The 19,798-nt window shown below is 43.5% G+C and overlaps 1 protein-coding gene across 1 annotated transcript in view; it reads right to left on the bottom strand.

The window, feature by feature from the left end:
- Positions 1-19,798, bottom strand: part of Cmya5 (cardiomyopathy associated 5) — a 92,929-nt gene that overhangs the window by 3,284 nt on the left and 69,847 nt on the right. Inside the window, exons 12-15 of the mRNA XM_028760154.1 lie at positions 19,000-19,147; positions 5,382-5,515; positions 4,202-4,301; positions 1,616-1,789 (exon numbers count right to left, since the gene is read on the bottom strand). Coding sequence (XP_028615987.1) covers positions 1,616-1,789; positions 4,202-4,301; positions 5,382-5,515; positions 19,000-19,147 — 556 coding nt within the window. The remainder of the gene's footprint in view (positions 1-1,615; positions 1,790-4,201; positions 4,302-5,381; positions 5,516-18,999; positions 19,148-19,798) is intronic.

The raw sequence follows: 19,798 nt of genomic DNA on the forward strand, positions 1-19,798 counted from the left end.
TGTGCTGTGACCACACAGCTGTGCTGTGACCACACAGCTGTGCTGTGTATATCTGCCTCCCAGAAGCTCACACTGGGCTTGAAAGAACCAATGACCGAAGCCGGTGGGAGGGCTTGCAACAATTCTGTTTTCTACAAAGTAAGCTTTAGGAATCTGTGGTCCCTGAGTGTGTGCCAGTGTTCACACTGGAGTCAGAGCAGGGCTTTTAGCAATTGGGTCTCTCCTTTTACAGTGGATTCCAGAGATGGAACTCAGGTTGTCCAGGTTTGCATAGCAAGCCTGTTCACCCAATGAACCATCTGCCTAGCCTGTAAAGAATTTTTTAAATGAAATTAATACCTGTGTTGGACTCCCATAGTTTGCCAACTGTAAACTCTAGGTTTAAATGATTTTCAACTCTGGGCAGGGCTGAGTTCTTAAGCACAGCTCAGCACTGAATATCAATGAATCATAAGTGCTTGAACTTGATGAAAAATGACTTTAAACTGCACTTGGAGATGGCATCCTCACGAACCGTCTCAGAGAATCAAGCTGTCAAGAGGAAGGAGGGGAGAACCGTGCAGCTGAAGACATAGACTCCCAGTCTGGCGGCCTCAGCTGAGAACTCGAGGGAGCACTGAAGAATGGCTTCTCTTTTAAAGCTGTGCATTTGAATAATGTCTGCCACTTGGGAGACATATTACAATGCCAAATCTCTTCCTCGTCTCTGATTTTACACGATCCTACAACCCCCAAAAGGTAGCAGGCCAGGCTACAACCCTGGATTAGAATTGCACAAAGAATTGCTCTAAGGGTTAACCAACTCACTGAGAGGAACCAATAGGAGGCAGAATCAAAGATAAAGTCGGGACAAAAATCAGACCTTACTGTAAGCCTGCTGAGATCACAGCATGTTTGCCCGAGCACTGGCTTTGAATATTCACCCATCAAACAATATGAATAATAGAGACCACGGTTTGGCAAACTTAGCTCTAAAGGGACAAAATACCTTGGCATGTGACAGCTATTCAGTCTCTGTCCAATCCGCCATTGTTAGTGCAAAAGTACCCATGGATAATACATAAATAAATGAACATGACTGTTTTCTAATGCAACTTTACCAAAAGGCAAGCATGGGATCAGGTTTGGCCTGCATGCTACAGTTTGACAGCTTCTGTTACAAGCGAATGCCAGGCAGAGAGCTGGGATGCCACCTCTCTCAGTCCTGCCAATTCCTTCTCTGTAGAGGGGGCCTTCTGAGCACCATTGTGGTATTTTGTTCTCCTGGGATGTGTTGAGAAGGGAAAACAACCCACTTGACTCTTCCTCTCCCTGTCTCTTTGTCACGGCTGGTGAGAGGAAACACATCTTTCTCTGCCTCTTCAGAGCACATGCCATGACTCTGGGTGGCTAGGTCTGTGTGGTAATGAGGTTGACTATAAGACATCCTCTTATCTAGCTTATGTGGTAATCGGGGTGATACCTTAACCACCATATCCTTTATGGTTGCTGTCTTGCTTAGTTTGGAACTTGGGCAAGGATATGAAAAGCTAATCATTAGGTCCCTCAGAGGTCCCTGTCTAGATACTGTAATTTGTCTTTGGATTAAGTTAGGAGAGGCAGGGCTGCAGCTTACCTCTGTGGCTCAGAGCAATGCATGTACCATGAGGTCTCCCCTTGTCCCAGGGTGCCAGCCCTCACCGATGAGCTGGAACAGATGCCAAGTCGATAGGCTGGACTGTCTGTGACTGTTGTTTCCCAGTAATGCTGGCCACAGGCAGGCAGCTCCTCACCCAGTACAGAGGGGATCCTGCAAGCAGAGTTGATCAGATGAAGCTTATCACAGGACTCACCAGCCTTTACCTCATATGCATCGACCTTATATGCCCTTTGGGCAAGGGTATAGACTTCAGAAATTGCTGTCGGTTGGTTAAAGACACCATCTGTTCTTTATGCTCCTAACCCTGGCCAGATTGCCCCAGGATTCACCAACCTCCAGCATCCATTTGAGATATGCCCACTGTCTTATAGCACGCACATACGATGCATTGTATCTCTTAAGGGGGTCTGGGAACCAGGAAATGACTGGCATAAAGACAGGAAGGAAAAGAAACACTATAACCTCTGCTCTCAGGAAAATAGAAGGGATGTAAGAGGCAGGTAGGATAACATGGCTGACAAAGTTTTCTTCCAAAAAAACTGCAAAAATAAAAATGAAATCTCCAAAACTTTTCACAGTTTCTAGTTTTGACTCATGGGCTCACCATGTAGCTCTGGTTCATCTCAAACCATGTAATCCACCTGCCTCAGCCACCTGAATCCTAGAATTCCAAGTATACACAACCAAGTTCAGTCTTTTAAACCTTCCAGAACTGAATTCCAGTATATGCTGACCTTCCTTACGACAGTGACCCCATGGGACACAACTTTTAAATGTCACGACAGCTGGCAAGGTCATCTCAGAGTATAGAACCGAGCATCATGGTCAGTGGCTCTGGGGGAGGTGCTCCACAGTCTTCATGACTGGAGAGGCCTCTGAAAGGTGAGCTCAAGGCCTCTTCCTGCCTGGCTGTAGCTATTTTGATAAAGAGCACAGAGAAGTGAGCCCAACCACTTTCAACCAGGGACAATCGACCTTGTTTGCATGGGTTGCTCAGTTTTGCTGGAAACCGGCTGAGCCAGCAAGGAGGACTTTTTAACTTCATAGCGTTAATATTAAGTCAGCACACTCGATCCTTGAACAGATGAAAAATGATTAATGCGAGGAAATGTGTTTCACTTGCTCTATGTCTTTACCAGTAACTTCATCTCAGAGAGGTTCCAACTGACAAGCCTTCACTCCCTGGAACAAAGCCAGGCTTCCTGATATTTATGAGCTAATTTTCATACTAATAATAAACAAACAAAATTCTATAAAATACATCCCAGTTTCCATCAGATAGCATCTAAGAACTCTTGCAACTTCAATTTACTTTTTTATTATTCTTTTTTTTTTAGAAATCACATTTATTTCTTTTTTTAAGATTTGTTTTTAAATTATGTGTATGTGTTGTGTCTGATTGAACACAATTGCAGGTGCCTACAGAGGCCAGAAGAGGGCATCCGTTCCCTTAGGAGCTGGAGTTGCAGGCAGTTGTGAGCTGCCCAGCATGGGTGCTGGAAACCTAACTCAGGTCCTCTGTAAGAGCAGCAGGTTCTCTTACCCACTGACTATCTCTCTGGCCCCACCCATTCATTCTTCAATTTTTTTAAACTTATTTACTCCATCCATGAATGGATGTATTTTTTTAGCATCTACAGTATTTCAAATCCCCATGCTGGATTCTGGGAATTCAAATTGGCATAAGACAGGGCTGCAGTTCAGCAGCTATTCATGATTAAATGGTGGGTAAACAGCTTCATAGATACAGCTCAGAGGTTCTGGGGCCAGGAAAGACTTGGCCATTTCCAGAAACAAGTAACACCTAAGTGTGGCAGTGGACAGTCGAGCATCAAGACTGGGCCAGAGTGCATGCAGGTTCCCAGGGACTGGAGTGAACCTGTGACGGCTGCTCCCTCTGACAGCCCACACTTGTGGACATCAGTGTCCTCCGCAGCATGTGCTTCAGAAGCTTGGCCTCCCGTTTAGTCATTTAAACCTTCAAAACAGCTGAGGGGGAGGCAGAGATGGAGAGAGATAGAGAGACAGAAAAACAGAGACAGAGGAGACAGAGAAAGAAAGGGAGAAGGCAAACTGCCAGGCAGGCACACACACACACACACACACACACACCCAAGCTTTTGGTTCCTGTTGTCTTTGGTGTCGCTACCTTTTATGGGAGCTTCTGGAGGGGAAGATTCTGTGGCCAGAACTAAGAACTCAATAAACCATCCTATTCGTCTCCAAGTGCTCGATACCTGGGTTGCTACTGAAATAACAGAATCATTTCTGCATTCTGTTTTTCATTGAACCAACCAGAGATAATATCTTAAAGCACCCAGTGTTTCAACCCAAAGCATCTGCGCTTGTGGTCCCAATAAAAACATTGACACTTGCTCCAAGTTGTGGGCTGTGTGTGCCACTCCAGACCTCACAGTGAACAGTGCCTGACGCACACATATTTATATGCATCGCACAATTGAGCAAGCTCATTAAACCAAGAGTGGACTCAGCTGATAAGACACTGGGGAAACCGATCCTCTGGGACTGAGCCTCAGCCCAGCTCCGCTTGCTTCTACTTACTCTGTCAGCCGTCTCCTCTCCGAGAAGCTGATCACCGTCCCGTTCGAGGAGATCTGGAGAGCTGGGTGAGCTGTTTCTCTCAATAAGAGAAATCTAGTTCCTGTGACAGTTAAGAAAAGAAGGTGACAACACTGTCACAATGCCAAGCACTAGGCCAATCCATACATTTCAGACCCTAGGCTCCCATTCTCCTGACTTGGTATTTCTCATCCACAACTGAAATGCCATTCAAGAGCAAGCATTTGCTTGGACTGGTCCCTCCCACCTGCTGCTACAGCTGGGCCCACAGAGGTGGATTCTACGCTAGGCAAAGTATATGCTCTTTGCAGCATCCACATCACCTGGAAATGGCAGACCATACTCTGGACCAACTGAATCTGAAAGCCTACTTGGACAAGATGCCCTAAGATCCGAGTGTGATTTAAAATTGGAATCTTAGAGTAGCCTGTAGAGGCCCCAGTGATAGAATATGCGAGCAGCATTCTGAGATGGCAGGAAAACCCTCCCAGACAGGCAACCCTCCCATCTTTCCCTCAACCCAGGCAGACCAACTAACATTTCAAACAGGGAACAGCTCTTCAGTTTTGTGCAGTCTGTGGGTCTAGGGTAAGGCAACAAACATAATTCGACCTTCCCACTCCTCACTCCTCACTCCTCACTCCTCACTCCTCACTCCTCATAATTGAAAAAAGCCGAATGTTTTTTGTTAATATTTTCTGGGGATTTTCCCCAAAATGTCACTTAACTGTTTTAGCACTTATTTGAATTATTCATCTGTCCATTCATTTGTTTGTTCAAAGAATAACAACATGAGAAAATTGTTCCTGACATCTCACACCCAAACATTAGAGTGCATTGTGGGTGAACCACAAAGCACCTAGGAAATTTCTAGGCCCACACATGTTTCAACCCATCTTCAGAACAAATAAGTCCATTCCTCTGGGGTGAGGCCAGGGGATAAGTGTTTTAAGCACCCTGACTGGTTGTTAAGCTCAGCAAAGCTTGGGAACCTATGAAGAATAGAAATAAAAGAAACGTCTTGATGCTGGATCATGACAAGCCCTCTTCTGGACAGCAGGCTGGAACTTTCTGAAGTTGTGTTAGGTGTCTCCTCTGAATGCCAGAAGAGGAGGAACAGAAACGCCCAGACATCCTGGCTTTGCACTAAGCAGAACGTTACCTCTGGTAGAGATGAGGGCAGCTTCGCTCTGCTCGCTAGTCCCAGAGGCATTGGTGGCTCTCACATAGAAGAAGTAATTGTCGTTGGGGGAGAGGTTAACTTTGAGCTGGAGTCCTTTAATTCCGGAGAAAGATCTAAATACAAAGGGAAGATAAGTCTGAGCATTATGTTGTGTGATTAATACTTCACTTCTGTAGGGAAACTACATCATTCATTACCAACAGGGAACTTATTTTCTCTCCTTTCTAACCAACAGACTTAGTAAGACAGATTCTTTAAAAAAAAAAAATCACCACTGTCCACTAAAATTACTTCATTGAATTGTTTCTATTTCCAATCAGCTTTTGTTCAGTATAGGTCTTCTAGAATATTCTTCAAGACAAAACCAGAAACCATTTTGAAAAAACTCAGAAAAAAAGAATACTAGTAATCTTGTGGTAATGAGAGAGTCCAGAGAACACACTGGTTCTTTTCTTTTCTTTTCTTTTCTTTTCTTTTCTTTTCTTTTCTTTTCTTTTCTTTTGCTTTTGCTTTTGCTTTTGCTTTTGCTTTTGCTTTTGCTTTTGCTTTTGCTTTTTACCTGATTTTGGATCCAGTGCCAGTTTTGGAGTGAAATGATGGTAAATCAATTTCCTACACAACGGACCTCAGTTATCTCACCAACAGATTCAAGCTGTGGAAACCTGAGGGTACTCAGATGTCTTTATACCAGGACAAGCCAACGACACCAGACACCATGGTTAACAAAAACTGCAGCTCTTCAAAGAAACTTAATCTTGGCAAGAGAAAAGAATTCTAATTGCTGCCTCCTCCAAAGTTTTCAAAGCTGCTATTATTCCTAAATTGCCCATTTAAATGTAAGAGAAAATGCAGGTACTAGCACCTAAAAGACCATGGTCTGCACGTGGCCTGTGACAGCCCAAACATTTAAACAGAGAACTCTCAAGATTTGGAGTAGAGCTCTCTGGACTTCCCTTGAGTTGGATGGGTTTGGGCTTCTTTCTGTGTGATATCCTGGCCTGGAGTGAGGATACAAGCCCATAGGCCTCTTTCCTTCAGACTGCATTGGGGGTGGCCCGGAGAGTTACAGGCTGGGCTACTTGCTAATGAAATGACGGCTAGACTGGTGGGGTGAAATGACCTCTGGGGGGGTGGGGGGGAGAATGGTACCCTTGTTCTAGCTCGTTCCCGGGATGAGGAGTTTGTTGTGATTAATGAATGTGCTACAAACACATTAAAACAATACACCTCACCCCCAGGGGATGTCTACAAAGCTCTCCTCCATACCTGCTGTGGAAAATGACACGGAGAACCAGAAAGGGGGAAAGTGCATCCTGGACTCAGAAAACAAACTACATTAGCTTACTCTCAGTGTTAGAGGTTGACCCTAAGGCCCCATGGCTGTGCTCCATCACTAAGTGGCATCCTCACGCCTGCTTCTGTAGAGACAAAAGTGCCACTACATAACCCAGACTGGCCTCAAACCAATTCATAATCCTCCTGGCTGCTGCCTCCTGAGTGCTAAGATTAAGGGAGTGCATCTGGAGCCTAGAATGTCTTCAAGACAAAAACAGTGTCTGTGTGGAATGCAATCCTGTCTCCACCCCATGCCTGCAAACACAAAACTCACAATGTGGTCCTCGGGAGGGTGGGGGTAGGGAGCAGGTTGGCGCCCGGCAGGAAAAGGTCAGCACATGCTCCTCGGATGATATTGGTTGTTATTTCTGGACCCAACTAGGCCCCCAGAGAGCAGTATATTTAGCTACACTGAGAAAGGGGTGGGGTGGGGTATGAAATTGAGCCATATGACCCTTAATGACTAGCTGTGCTACAGTTAATTAGTGAATATACACGTCCTACAGTGGTGAGTGTAATTCCCAGTGAATATCTAGAATATTAGTCTAGGGCAGATACATTGCTTATCTTATCTAAGTTGACAGCCAAAGAAATGTTTTAAATAAACACTGATAACAATCAGTAATAAAATTATTGTTTTAATACACACGCTCAGCATGAACTGAGTTTTACACTTTACTTGCTCATTAAGTAACTACAGATTGATCACTTCTCTCTTTTATGGGCCCTGCCACCCTGGAGTCTGAGGGGGAGTGGTAGGGAAGGAGGGGGTTAACTCTAAAGACCAGACACAACACAGTGGTCTCAGGATGTAATGGCCCAGTTGTTAAATACCAAGGATGTTTCAGAAGTCTGTCAAGGAGAGCAAATGCCACAATGCCACATAGATCATTAACTCCACACCATGTTCCATTGCTTGGATAAAGAACAAAGATTATACAGCACTGAAGTCAAAACACAGCATCCTACCCTGCTTTCAGCACCTGAGCCGACCACACAACTGTGTGCGGGGCAAGAGCACCAAGCACAAGGACAGAAGATGGAATATCAGATGTGGTGGCACTTACTGTCACAAGTCAGTGTCCTATGCCCAAGTACCAGGTCAAAGATCAGGTACAGATGTGTATCGTCCTGTCTCCTTACCCAGGTATCACCAAAGCTTCCGTGTCAGAAGCCAGATCGTCAACCAAATGAAAACTGGAGTCTGAAGAGACACTCCCTTCCATTGCTTATGACTTTATTACCACAAAATCAAAACCTGGTCAGGCTTTCAACCAAATCCGTGTGAAATGTGGTCTCGATTAACATATAGTTTAGGTCCACGGGCTGTTCAAACTTCAGTAAATGACCAGTAAGCAAATGGAACCACAGTAAATTGTTGCTCCGTAATTAAAGAGGATGCTAGCTGAGCATGGTGGCACACATTTAAAATCTCAATATGCAGGCTAAGATAGGAGGACGCTGAGTTCGAGTCCCAGCATAGGCTACACAGTTAGACATTGTCTCAGAGAGAGTATCAGTAGGGTTATACCTGTAAGAAAAGTGATTATGATTAAAAGTCTAGAACCAAAAACAAAGGACAATAAGAAATGGCTCAAACGATGTCACTTCCGGTCCTTGAGTGTGGGGTTTTTCCTGTAAGAGACATAGAGCCATGGGAAGAAATGGCTTCATGAGCACAAGGCAATGTGACACTCCTGGGGTGGCAGTGAATTGACAGCTGAATAGCCTGAGGCTGGCCATTAGCATGCTGCACCCAGCACGTGCTCCATGGACTCTGACGGCTTGTCTCTCATCTCAGCAGCAGGACAATTATTTATTAGGTTCCTGAGCCATAAAGCAGAGATGTTGAAAAGATCTGCTGTCACCTCAGCAGGCCATGGGGCTGCTTCCTGAATGAAGGACGCTGTCTCCTTCTCCATCTCCTTCTCCTTCTCTGTTGTGTTAGAGAGCAACCAAGTGGAAGCCATTAAGTAAGGAAGACCTGCCTAACTTGAACCCTGTAATTCTTTACTCTTTCCAGAGGAGGGGGCTCTAGGAATTCTGACACAGTTACCCATGACTCATAATGGAGCAAAGATTGTTGTACGTAGGACTTGAAAATGAATTTTTAGAAAGAAATCTTCAGGGACATTATGTTTATGAGAGAAATTACTAAAAGCTTTCCCACTCAGTCAGAAGGGGGGAGGGAGGAGAGAAAGTCATAAGGTTAAAAACTACATTGGGAGATAGAAGGAAAAAACTATTTAAATAGATATGGCTATTTATCTAGAAATCAGCTTAAAACTCTTCCATAAGAGGATTCAGTAGGACAGCTGGATGTGAAACTAGCTAGAGAAACCAGGGTCTGAGAACGGAGTTCTGTGCTACACCACTCGCCTTGAATGCTGGAGCCCTAGGCTCCAACACCTGCATCACCAAAACCAAAGTTAGAAAACTTCATAAAAAATCACAACCAGACAGAAGACAGAACCAAAGATCAGAGAACAGTGGCAAGCAGGAAAGTATAGAGGAAAATAGATGAGATCCATATTAGGGACATCTGCAGATGCTACTAAGAGACACACCCAGTTCTTCTGCGGGAAAATATGATGTCACAGAACCTTCAGTCCTCCCAAAGGTAATCAACTCAACACACTCTCCAAAAAATCACAAATTGTCTAGAGTCAGTTGATGGAGGAAGCTACACAAGCTAACTCTGAAAGAAAAATATAAACTAGAAATGAAAAAACTATATATACCATGACCGGGCCACCTAGTCCCCAAGGATCCTCACTAGGAAAGCTCTGCTCCTAAAACCAGTGTGATCCTTAAGCATAAGCACACTGTAGGTGACGGAACAGGTGCTGGCAGGAGTGCTGAGCAGTGAGTGAGGTGTATGGACTCTCAGGGAAGCGCTTCAGATCACAAGAAGAAATAAGAACTTCTTTGTGAGACAACCATGTTACAATATGAGAGAGAACTGAGGATGGCAGTACATGCCTGTAACCTGTGGTCCCAGCACTTGAGAAGTAGAAACAGGGGGTCTGATGTAAATTCAAGGTCAGCCTGGTCTAGATGGAAAGTTCTAGGCCTAAAGGATATAGTAAGATCCTGTTTCAAAACCAACCAACCAACAACAACAACAAAAAAGTTGGAATCTACCAAAGTAAATTCCAAATGACAAAACAGACTTTTAAAGCAAAATTAAGATAATGGGAGGATATATGCGTTATATATATGTATATATTCAGAAAGAAGACATTTTAAAATATTACCAAAACCCATGAAAGTGTTTTTTAAAAAGAAATTGAAATTTTCAACTGAATTAACATTTTAAAATATTCATGACAAAATATGTTTCAAAAGATTCCAAACTCACTCATGGAAGCTAACTTCCTTTTTAAAAAAAAAATGAGGCATTATGAGTAAGAAAAAAAACATGGACTGGAGAGATGGCTCAGTGGATAAGAGCACTAGCTGCTTGTTCTTCCAAAGGACCTGGGTTCAATTCCCAGTACTGGCACCCTGTTCCCCTCTTCTGTTCTTCTAGGGCTCTAGACATGAAGGTGATACATGGGCATATGTGTAGGCAACGTATTCATCTACATAAAACAGAGAGAGAGAGGGAGAGAAAGGAGACAGAGGGAAGGAGGGAGGGAAGGAGAGAGGGAGGGAGGGAGGGAGGGAGGGAAAGAAAATGAGGGAGGGAGGGAGAGAGAAAGAGAAAAAGAGGGAGGGAGGGAGGGAGAGAGGGAGAGGGAGAGGGAGAGGGAGAGGGAGAGGGAGAGGGAGAGGGAGAGAGAGAGAGAGAGAGAGAGAGAGAGAGAGAGAGAGAGAGAGAACATCCCAATCTAATGGGACAGGAGACAGTAGGAAAAGTGTGCAGCCATAGAAAAGGAAGTGCATGGCTCAAACCATATGAAAAGGCATCAAACCAGAGACAGAAATGAGGGCTTAAACTATGCTTGTGTTTTGCAGCTATCTAACTAGCAAGGTTGTGAAGAAGTGAGTATCCTATGCATTGCTAGCCAGAAAATAAACCCAAGAATCCCCAAGAAGTTGGTCATATCTATCAAAATTCAGGCCACATACCTTTTAACCAGTCTTCCTATTTTGAGAAATTAGTTCTACAAATACACTGAAGATGTGTGAACTTGTATGTGCATAGGGGTTGTTTCCCACAGCAAGGTTAGGGACACAAGAGAATGGAAGGCTGTCTCTTGATTGGTCAAGAATAACACCCTGAAGACAGAATGCAGAAGAATTGTTTTTAAAAATTGAGGCAGTCCCATGGGTGTGGATATGAATGCTCACAAGGTATATCTTTGAGCAGAAAAAGCAAATTGGTAGGAATACATGTAGGATTGCTAACATTTGTTGGGGAATTATAGATGCTTTTATGTGAAAGGTTACAATTGACAGATTATGTTTGAGGATGGAAATTAGGAGATGAAGAATAGATACAAAGAAAGTTAAGGTTCTCTGCCTTCCTTTTTGTGTTTTAAATTTGTACCCTAAGTATATATGATGGGCCCAAAATTGAAAAATTAACTTTTAAAAGCAATAATACTAGACAGCAAAGAGTCCACGAGTAGACTGAGTGTGTCTACAGTCTTGAAGCACACATGCACTTGAGCAGTTTGCAGTAGTTTCTCTAGTCATTTGATAACCCAATGACTTGACCGTGAGGGCAAGTACAGGTGCTTAAGATGACTTGAGAGGCTGGCAACTGTGCAAAATTGCTACTGCCCTCTGTGCCCTGGGGCGGGGGTGGTCTGTGTACAAACAGTATGGGAGGAGCCATTGCCACCACTCCTGGAAGCAGCCATGGGATGGTGCCATCACCACGGCAGATGGCTAAGTATGAACTGTTGTTTGAAAACACAGTTGGTTCTTACTGGATTTCTGTTGGCAGCATCAGCATCTAGCCAGCCAGGCAACGCCGCTCTCTGAACTGTGAACAGAGTGCATGCTGGGTCTGTGGAGGAGTGAGGAAGGCAGCATTTCCCTCCCTGACTGGGCATCCAAACTGCTAAGTTTTGAAAATTCACTTTTTAATTAATTATTTTGTTGGATAGGGTCGCACTCTGAAGTCCAAGCTGGCCTTGAATTCCCTATGTAAACTATGTTGGCCTCCATCTCATGGTCTTATTGCCTCTGCCTCCAGGATGCTGGCATTCCAACCATGGGCCAACCACACACAGTTTCTGAACCGGGTTCCCAAGGAGAGGCCCAGGCACCTGAATTTTGCAAGTATCCCAGCTGACTTTTATGAGCAGTGAAGTTTAGGAAGAACAGACTTACCAGTATGAGATAGGGAGGGAAATGAAGGAAAAGAGAAACCACATAACATAAGCAACATTAAATATAAAATCAGGCTAGGATGATGGCTCCTGACTGTAATCTCAGCTGAGCCAGTAGGATTGCTGAAAATTCCAACCAGCTTTGGCTACAGCATGAAACCTTCTCCCAATACAATAATAACAAAACCAAGACACAAACACAAAAGACAAACTAGCATACATGCATTTGAAGCTGCTTAGAAATCCTTAACTAGACATAAATATAGAAGATTTTTAAGATGGGGGAAACTCAGTTAAATCAGGATTAAGAAGAAAATTCTTTATATCCTAATTTTCCATGGTTAAAAGAGTTGGAAAATAAAACTTTAACAGAACCATTTTTCTTTTGATAAATAAGGATATTATGAGACGCTGTGTTACTAAATATCACCATTATTTCATAACTGTGCAGAAAAACAATGCAGCTGCTCCACGCTGATGACCACAGGGCTTGGGCTTTTCCGTGGCTCAAGTCTGTCAGAAAATCAATGTGAGCCAAAGAATCCAGGAGAAAGATCCTGGATTTCTGTTTTCTCCATCTTAACTCTCCAAAGCCTGAATGATAGATACTGTTTATATTTCAGACCGAGGCTCCCAGGACTCTGGTAGTATTCATTTCTCTGGATCCTCGGCGTTCTCCTTTACTGGCCCCTGATCATCTATGTGGACAGTTACTTCAGGTCCTCCAGGCCAATATGCTGAGAACAGTGATTTAACACCTCTGCATTCAGACACTGTTTAAAAACGATTAATATGTCTGTTTATGTGTCTTTTGTGAAACTGCTCTTAGAGAAGACCACTATTATCTTAAGAGCCCTTATATAAAAATCTCCATGAAAAATTCATCTCACAGCTGAATGTCATGGAACATAATTGTCTCTCTTAGTGAAATGTTGTGCTTCCTTTTAAAAGAGGAATGCGTTATATAATCTCTTTCCTCCTCTCTCTCAAGCTCTCCCCCTCTCCTCAGTTTTCATTTAAGCTGCCAGCAAGTTCAAATTTGGCGTTTAGCTTCTACTGAGGTTCTGTTCTCTGCCTGATCTTTCTGACAATTTTCTCCTGGGCGTTATTTGGCTCTTGAACCCACAGAGATGTCTTGGGGACTCTGTTGTATCGGGGTCCTTTGCTGGGAATACCCTTCAGGAAACTGACATAGCATAACTGAAGTGGAGAGCAGGTCGCGTTCCCATTGTCTGAGATTCTAAGTACACCAAGGAGGATGTGAGGTATCAAATGGCCAATCAAGTTGGAGTCTTTCAGGTAGAAAGATTTTGCTTAGAAAACGCTGAATGCCTGGGCTAAAGGTGGCTCAGTCAATAACGACTCATCATCAAACATATAAGAAAATGCTAAATGCCAAGAACACTGGGGAAGTCATCACATCACTTCTCTCCCAAAGGCTTCTGCAAAGGAATCAGAAAAACAATTCCACATAAGCATAACCTGTTACCTCTCAATCACTCGGTGATTTGGGGCCAGGCTGAGTGAGTGATCCTCATGTGGCCATGCAAAGCAAGTCTGGAGTAGGAATATTTGTCTCTTTTACCCTCAGACTACAGAGAAGGTCAAAACACTTGCTGTTGACTCAGTCACCGCCTATCTACCTGGAAGCTTCATAAAGTTTTTAAAGAGACAGAAACCGAGGTTCCCCCTGGCTATTGATAAGGAAAGAGCAGCAGGAGTCCCGGCTGGAGCACTGACTGTGAGTGGCAACGCGGTTCCTGCTCTATTGCTGGCCCTCCAGTTGAAGGCAGTATAGTGGATTCACAGGCCCAGCACCCAGGCAGACCCTCCTAAGGATGCTCACCCTCAAAGGTATGGCCCAGAGAGGGTCTCCTGACACCACAGCCTAAGGCAGAGACAGATACAGATACAGGAAGCTCACTCCCAACTAATTTGTGGAGTATTGCGTCTCTCAGATTTGTCATTCAATGCACAACTTCTCTGCACTACCCACACAGCTAATCCCTGTACTATATTTCTCTCAGTTTTCCTCCTCCACCCACACTTCTGCTGACTTCTCTCTGCAGAGGAGAGACAGAGCAGCTGAGGAAACAGCAGAGTGGTGAAAAAATTTCAAAAGTGTTTTGAGCCCACCCGACCTGGGGAGAGCGTTCAAAGAAAACCAGGAAGAGGCTGACTAGGAGACCCTCCATCTGGCACGCAAGCCGGGAATCGGCACTCCCACCCACATCCACACCTCCAGTCCCAACAGGAGCTGACTAGCTGGGACCAGGCTTTGGTGCCCACATAACAAAAAAAAAAAAAAAAAAAAAAGCAAAATTTTAGAAGAATTATGGAAAAGCTCCTTTGCTCAGCTATTTTAGACACTGTGTAGGGGCGCAGTAGGCTTGCTCATTCCATTCATCCCCCACCTCAACCCCAGAGAATCCAACCAGCACCAGCAAAGTTAATCTTAAAGTAGAATGTCTAAGAGGTCATCACACCGGGAGGAGGAATGCGGGTCCTCTGATGGATAATTTCATTCTGGCTGCTGGAATAAGTGACCAGCCTGATCACAATCAATGAGTCAATGCCCTCCCTCCATGAGTACAAGTGTGTGTGCGCATGCGTGGCCATGGGCGTGGGTATGTTTGTGCGCATGCGTGGGTATGGGTGTGGGCATGGGCGTGGACATGATTTCATAGTACTCATTCTTCTCTCTCCTTTCTTCATTTCAATTCTTCTCCCTAAAGCACTCCAGAGTTTTTAAGGCTCTCCCTCAACAAAGGCTCTTCTCTTTTGCTGGTGACTTCAGCTGGTTGTATATGACTTGAAGCGGACAAAGACCAAAGGACTCATCCCATTTTTTCTTTCTCACTGACAGACCTTTGATGATGTCTACAGATGAGTTCTCAATCCTTAACCACTTTATGATCCAGGTTCTGGTAAACAAAGCCACATGGGAAAACATGCTACCTTTTGTCTACTTTATTCTTCTTCAAGAACCTCCAAACTAATTCTCTACAAACTTGGAACATATGTAGAGGTTATGCAACCCGTGGGCAAGTGAGACTCTCCATGTTTTTCTCTATCAGGGAGCCACAGGGAAGTTTTCACTAACAAATTGGACTCATCTTTTCTCCTGTTAAGAATCCAAACACTGACGTGAGCTCATTCACCTTTCTTCTCTACTTTGTCAGCAGTTTATTCTTTTGAGATTATCTTTAAAGCTGATCTAACTGCAGTGCCAGAGACTGGCTCAGACACTGGGGCTATAGTTGCATCTACTAATCCCTTTAAGGGGTCAACAAATAGGGGAGATCAGACAACACTCAGCACAGGTCTTTCCAAGGGACAAGTCCATTTTTACCATTGGCTGCTGTGCATGATGCCAAACGAGGTACTAATGCAATAGAAAAAAAAGTAGGAATTATTAAGTAGAGATGATTTAAAACAAAAATACCTGTGGTTCTTTATTTATTGATTATACCAGATGACTAGGTCTCCATAGCTGGCATCATAAAGTTTAAGCTATATATAATATAGGTAATAAATAGTATTTTACAGAGTTTCGAAACACCAGACTCTGAAGTGATGTTTTGTCGGAAGATCTTGAGACATGTGGACACTTTCAAAGAGCAGAACTTCCCTTGTCGCTTGGATTCTTAGATCAGAGAAACAAGAGATACAAGCTATCCTGCATCTCTGAGATTAAAGATGAGTTATTTCAGAGTCTAGTGAAGCCAACCTGGGGTATAAAACACAGAGGCGTCTATGGAAGAGAGATGGCTCTGATACTCGAGCTCAGCAATAGACTTGGCAGGTGGGTGTGGTAGGAATCTACAGCCAAGAAAATTCTGCTTGCTTCAGAAGATTCTCTATTGTCAAACTCAGCAGGAATCCAGACTTGGAAAGTCGGGTCTGAGCTAGGGGGCTGGACATTGCACTTCCTGCCACGCAATGCCTTTAAGCACCTAACTGGAAATCAACTCCATCTCCAACACACCTCTAGACTCCCCAGCGTGCTCAACATGTGGAGCTCTACTTGGTTTTAAACTTGCTGGACTAGATCCACCCTGAGACAAAGGATTTCCATACAATTCTAACACTACTGCAAACTTCTGCTTAGCTAGACCCTCCTATATTTACTTACAACAGAATAACAACACATTGGCAAAGCCTCAGACTGAACAAAGCAATGACTAGCTTTATGCCTCAATAAATTTTACTTTGGCTTTGGCAAAAATTGGTGGATGGCCATTGTCAGCATTTTAAGTCTCTAAAAATGGAACTTCCATTGGTCTCTTTGGCTTTAATGGAGGATTTGTTTGGAATCATTAATGACAACAAACAGGCCCCTCTTTTATAGTTTTGAGGGCTCCATGATGATCAAGCAAAAGAAAAAGATCAAGTAAAGGGATTTGAGTGCTGATATATTATCGTTTCATGTCTGTTTTTCATGGGACAAAGGAAACTAGAGATACTCAAAACCTCCCAGTTGCCAGGCTGAGGCTCTGATAGCTCAGTGTCTGTAAAGACAAGAGTTTTAAAACTAATGGAATGAGGCTGGGCGGTGGTGGCACACGCCTTTAATCCCAGCACTTGGGAGGCAGAGGTAGTGGGATTTCTGAGTTCGAGGCCAGCCTGGTCTACAGAGTGAGTTCCAGGACAGCCCGGGCTATACAGAGAAACCCTGTCTCGAAAAACAAAAAAAAAAACAAAAAAAAACAAAAAAAACAAACAAGCAAAAAACTGATGGAATGAATAGAACAGAGCTTTGTTTTAGTTCTAACCCCAAACTCACAGTGCATAATTTAATTGAGTGCCAACTCATGAGAGCTTTGTGGTTCTGATTTAATGGAAAGCGTTAACTACCTCACAGGATCACTGAGAGTTCAGTAAGAACTAACACAGCTCCCAGCACCATGACGGCCCTCTATGGACATCATTCCTTCTTCCCTTCCTCTTCTCTCTATAACTACACTTATGAGATGACAATGTGATTCCTTACATGAGACAGCTCCTGGGTCTCAAGGTTTTCAGGTTTTTGCTGATTGAGGTATCCAACTGAGCTAAAATGATTTATATAAATGCCATCTGGGGGTGCATGCCACAGAGGATGAGTCACTTCAGAGCCCTGTGAACAAGCTGATCTTCCCTGAGAACTGGCTTTCCTCACTGATGGTGGGAGATACCACCTTAGAACTCAGGGGTTCCTGAAACAGCATTCTCATAGCATCAAGGACTCTTCAGAGAGTGTCCCTAAGTAATGCTACCCAGGGGTTAAGGGTTTGGACCTTTAAATATGACAAATCTGTGGCTGAAATCTCCATGCCACTTGCTAGCTGAGGAACTTGTTAGAGTCCTTGTGAGGATGTCTGAAGCACCTGGGCCCGTATCATCACAATACTGAAGTCCCTTATTTCTGTGCTGACCGGAGCTCACCTCTCAAATGTTGCCTGACTCCTGGGGACCTTTTCTGGGAATTTGCTATCACAATTGCCAAAGGAAGGATTCTTTCTTAAAGCTTTGCATTTCGCTGGTATATTGCAATGCCAAACCCCTTTCTTGTCCCTGATTTCATGTGGTCCTCATAAGCCCAAAGGGTAGCTGGCTAGACCTCTCTTGTCGCAGTCATTGGTCTTTGTCAGGGATTGGCAAACTGAAGCCCGTTGAGATAGATGAGGTATAGAAGGACTACAACCAGGGTTAACCAGCTCAGGGTGAGTAGCCAACGGGAAACAGAGCTAAGGGACCAGCATCAGTCTCTGGTTCTCAGTACAGTGCTATCCTGTAAGCATACGGAGATCACAACATGTTTTTCTGAGCTTTCAGACTGACACACATTAGTGGCTTTACATAGCAACCAACCAAACAACATGAACTATGTAATGTATAATAATACAATGATTCCCGAAGCTCGCCTTCCAGCAGTCAGAAGATACACAGATGGGCTGCTGTGTTTGTATATTTACTTCATTTTCAGTTCTGCAGAAGTGCCTACATCCCACCCCTCCTCATGTACCCAACCCCAACACACTGTCTGATCATTATTTAGCAACGCCTGTCTTCAACCTGAAAGAAACTATAATTATTGTTCAGTCATATGAAACCTTATATCATAACTAAATAAATAGCTGCTCGATCATGGCGCTAATCGAGAGCTTAAGTACGTTTTATTAGAAGGTTGTTTAATCTTATGCCATTACTCCTAACTTCCTAACAAAATAATTTATCTCAGTAAATGTGGCAAAAGAACCAAAAAAAAAAGCAAACCCAAAAATGTCTCCTATCAAAATGCAAATATCAGTTAATAACTAGTAATCGGTAGTCTAAATATTCATCATGGTATATGAAGGTACTTTCTATAGCCATGACATCAGAAGTTGAGGAACTATTACCTCATAGATGAGTCAATAATTACTCTACTAACTGCCTAGAGGATATGTGGTCTTTCCTTGATAAATTTTAGCTTTGTCATTTTACTGAGGGAGCCTTGGATTTCCTTTACAGTAGAAGAATCTCTATATTCTTCATATTCTTGAAGAGGCAAGTCTGTCTCTGTGATAATATATGTGTAATTAGCTCCTTTATGTTGCTAATACATGGTGGAGACATTCTGATTTACATTATACATAAGCTCACTATTAGCTTCCCGAGTTAGGTGGTACCTTTTCTGACTGAGCTAGTAAAAAATGGAACGAAATGTGCATAAATCCTGACTAATGATTCAAGTTAAATATACCTCAAAGAATGTTCTATCTTATTAAAATTTGCATACATTTTTCTTACAAGGGACTTATTATTCTGCATTGTAGCATGCGTTCTATTATAAACTCAGAGTTCATTGATGAACAGTGATGGCGCCGCAAATCAAGTCAACAGCTTAATTAGCTCAGCAGGATTCAAGGATGCTTCTCTTGCTGGGTAAGCATAAGCTCAGATAAATAGCCTGGGCCTGGAGCACCTGGCAGTCTCACTGTGGAGGGCCTTACCTCAGGCCCTCGCCCTCAGGAGAGTGCTGTCTGCAGTACTCCAGAGTGTAGGTCTCTGTGGCCTCGGGGTTAGCGGGCCGCCATCTGACAGTGGCCGTGTTCCAACACACAGTACAATCTTCTACGTGAATCACGGGCGTGGAGGGTGCTGAGGAGAGAGAGACAAGTGAGTCACAGACCAAGGACAACTCTCAGAGGATCACTTAAGTATGGTTTTATTTTTAATTTTTTTTATCAAAAATTTGAGCTAAAAAATCAAAAGAGATTTTAAAAAACAAACAAAAAACCCAAGAACCTCCCCACACACACATTCATGTAGCTTAAGGTGTCTCTCCTTCTTCTGCATTACAAACTATCAGGTTCTCTACCTCCCCTAACAGTCCCCAAAAGTTGCTTTCCATAAGACCCAGCCTGTTTTTATTATATAACTACTAAATAAATGCAAATATTCTTTCCCTTCTCCTTTTACCCAAAAGGCAGACATAATCTTGTCCCCAGTCAATAAAGATTTGTGTGAAAGGATTGTCTGATACTGTGTTTTAAGTTATTGAAATACGGTCTTATGTAGTCCAGGTTGGCTTGGAACTTGCTATGAATCTTTAACTCCTGCTTCTGCCTCTCAAATGCTGGGAGTATATGTATGGGCCACTGTGAACAGCCAAATACTTGTTTTTAAAGGCAGGAGGAGGGATAAAGGACCAATGGGCAGGAATAAACTACTTCCTGCCTAAGGTGGCTGCGGTGATCTTAAAGGCAAGACAGCCTTTGAGGTATCTCTCCTGCTACAGTCCTTTACGGA

Source organism: Grammomys surdaster, unplaced genomic scaffold (genome assembly GCF_004785775.1).
Source record: "Grammomys surdaster isolate TR1022 unplaced genomic scaffold, NIH_TR_1.0 126391, whole genome shotgun sequence".
Lineage (NCBI taxonomy): Eukaryota > Metazoa > Chordata > Mammalia > Rodentia > Muridae > Grammomys > Grammomys surdaster.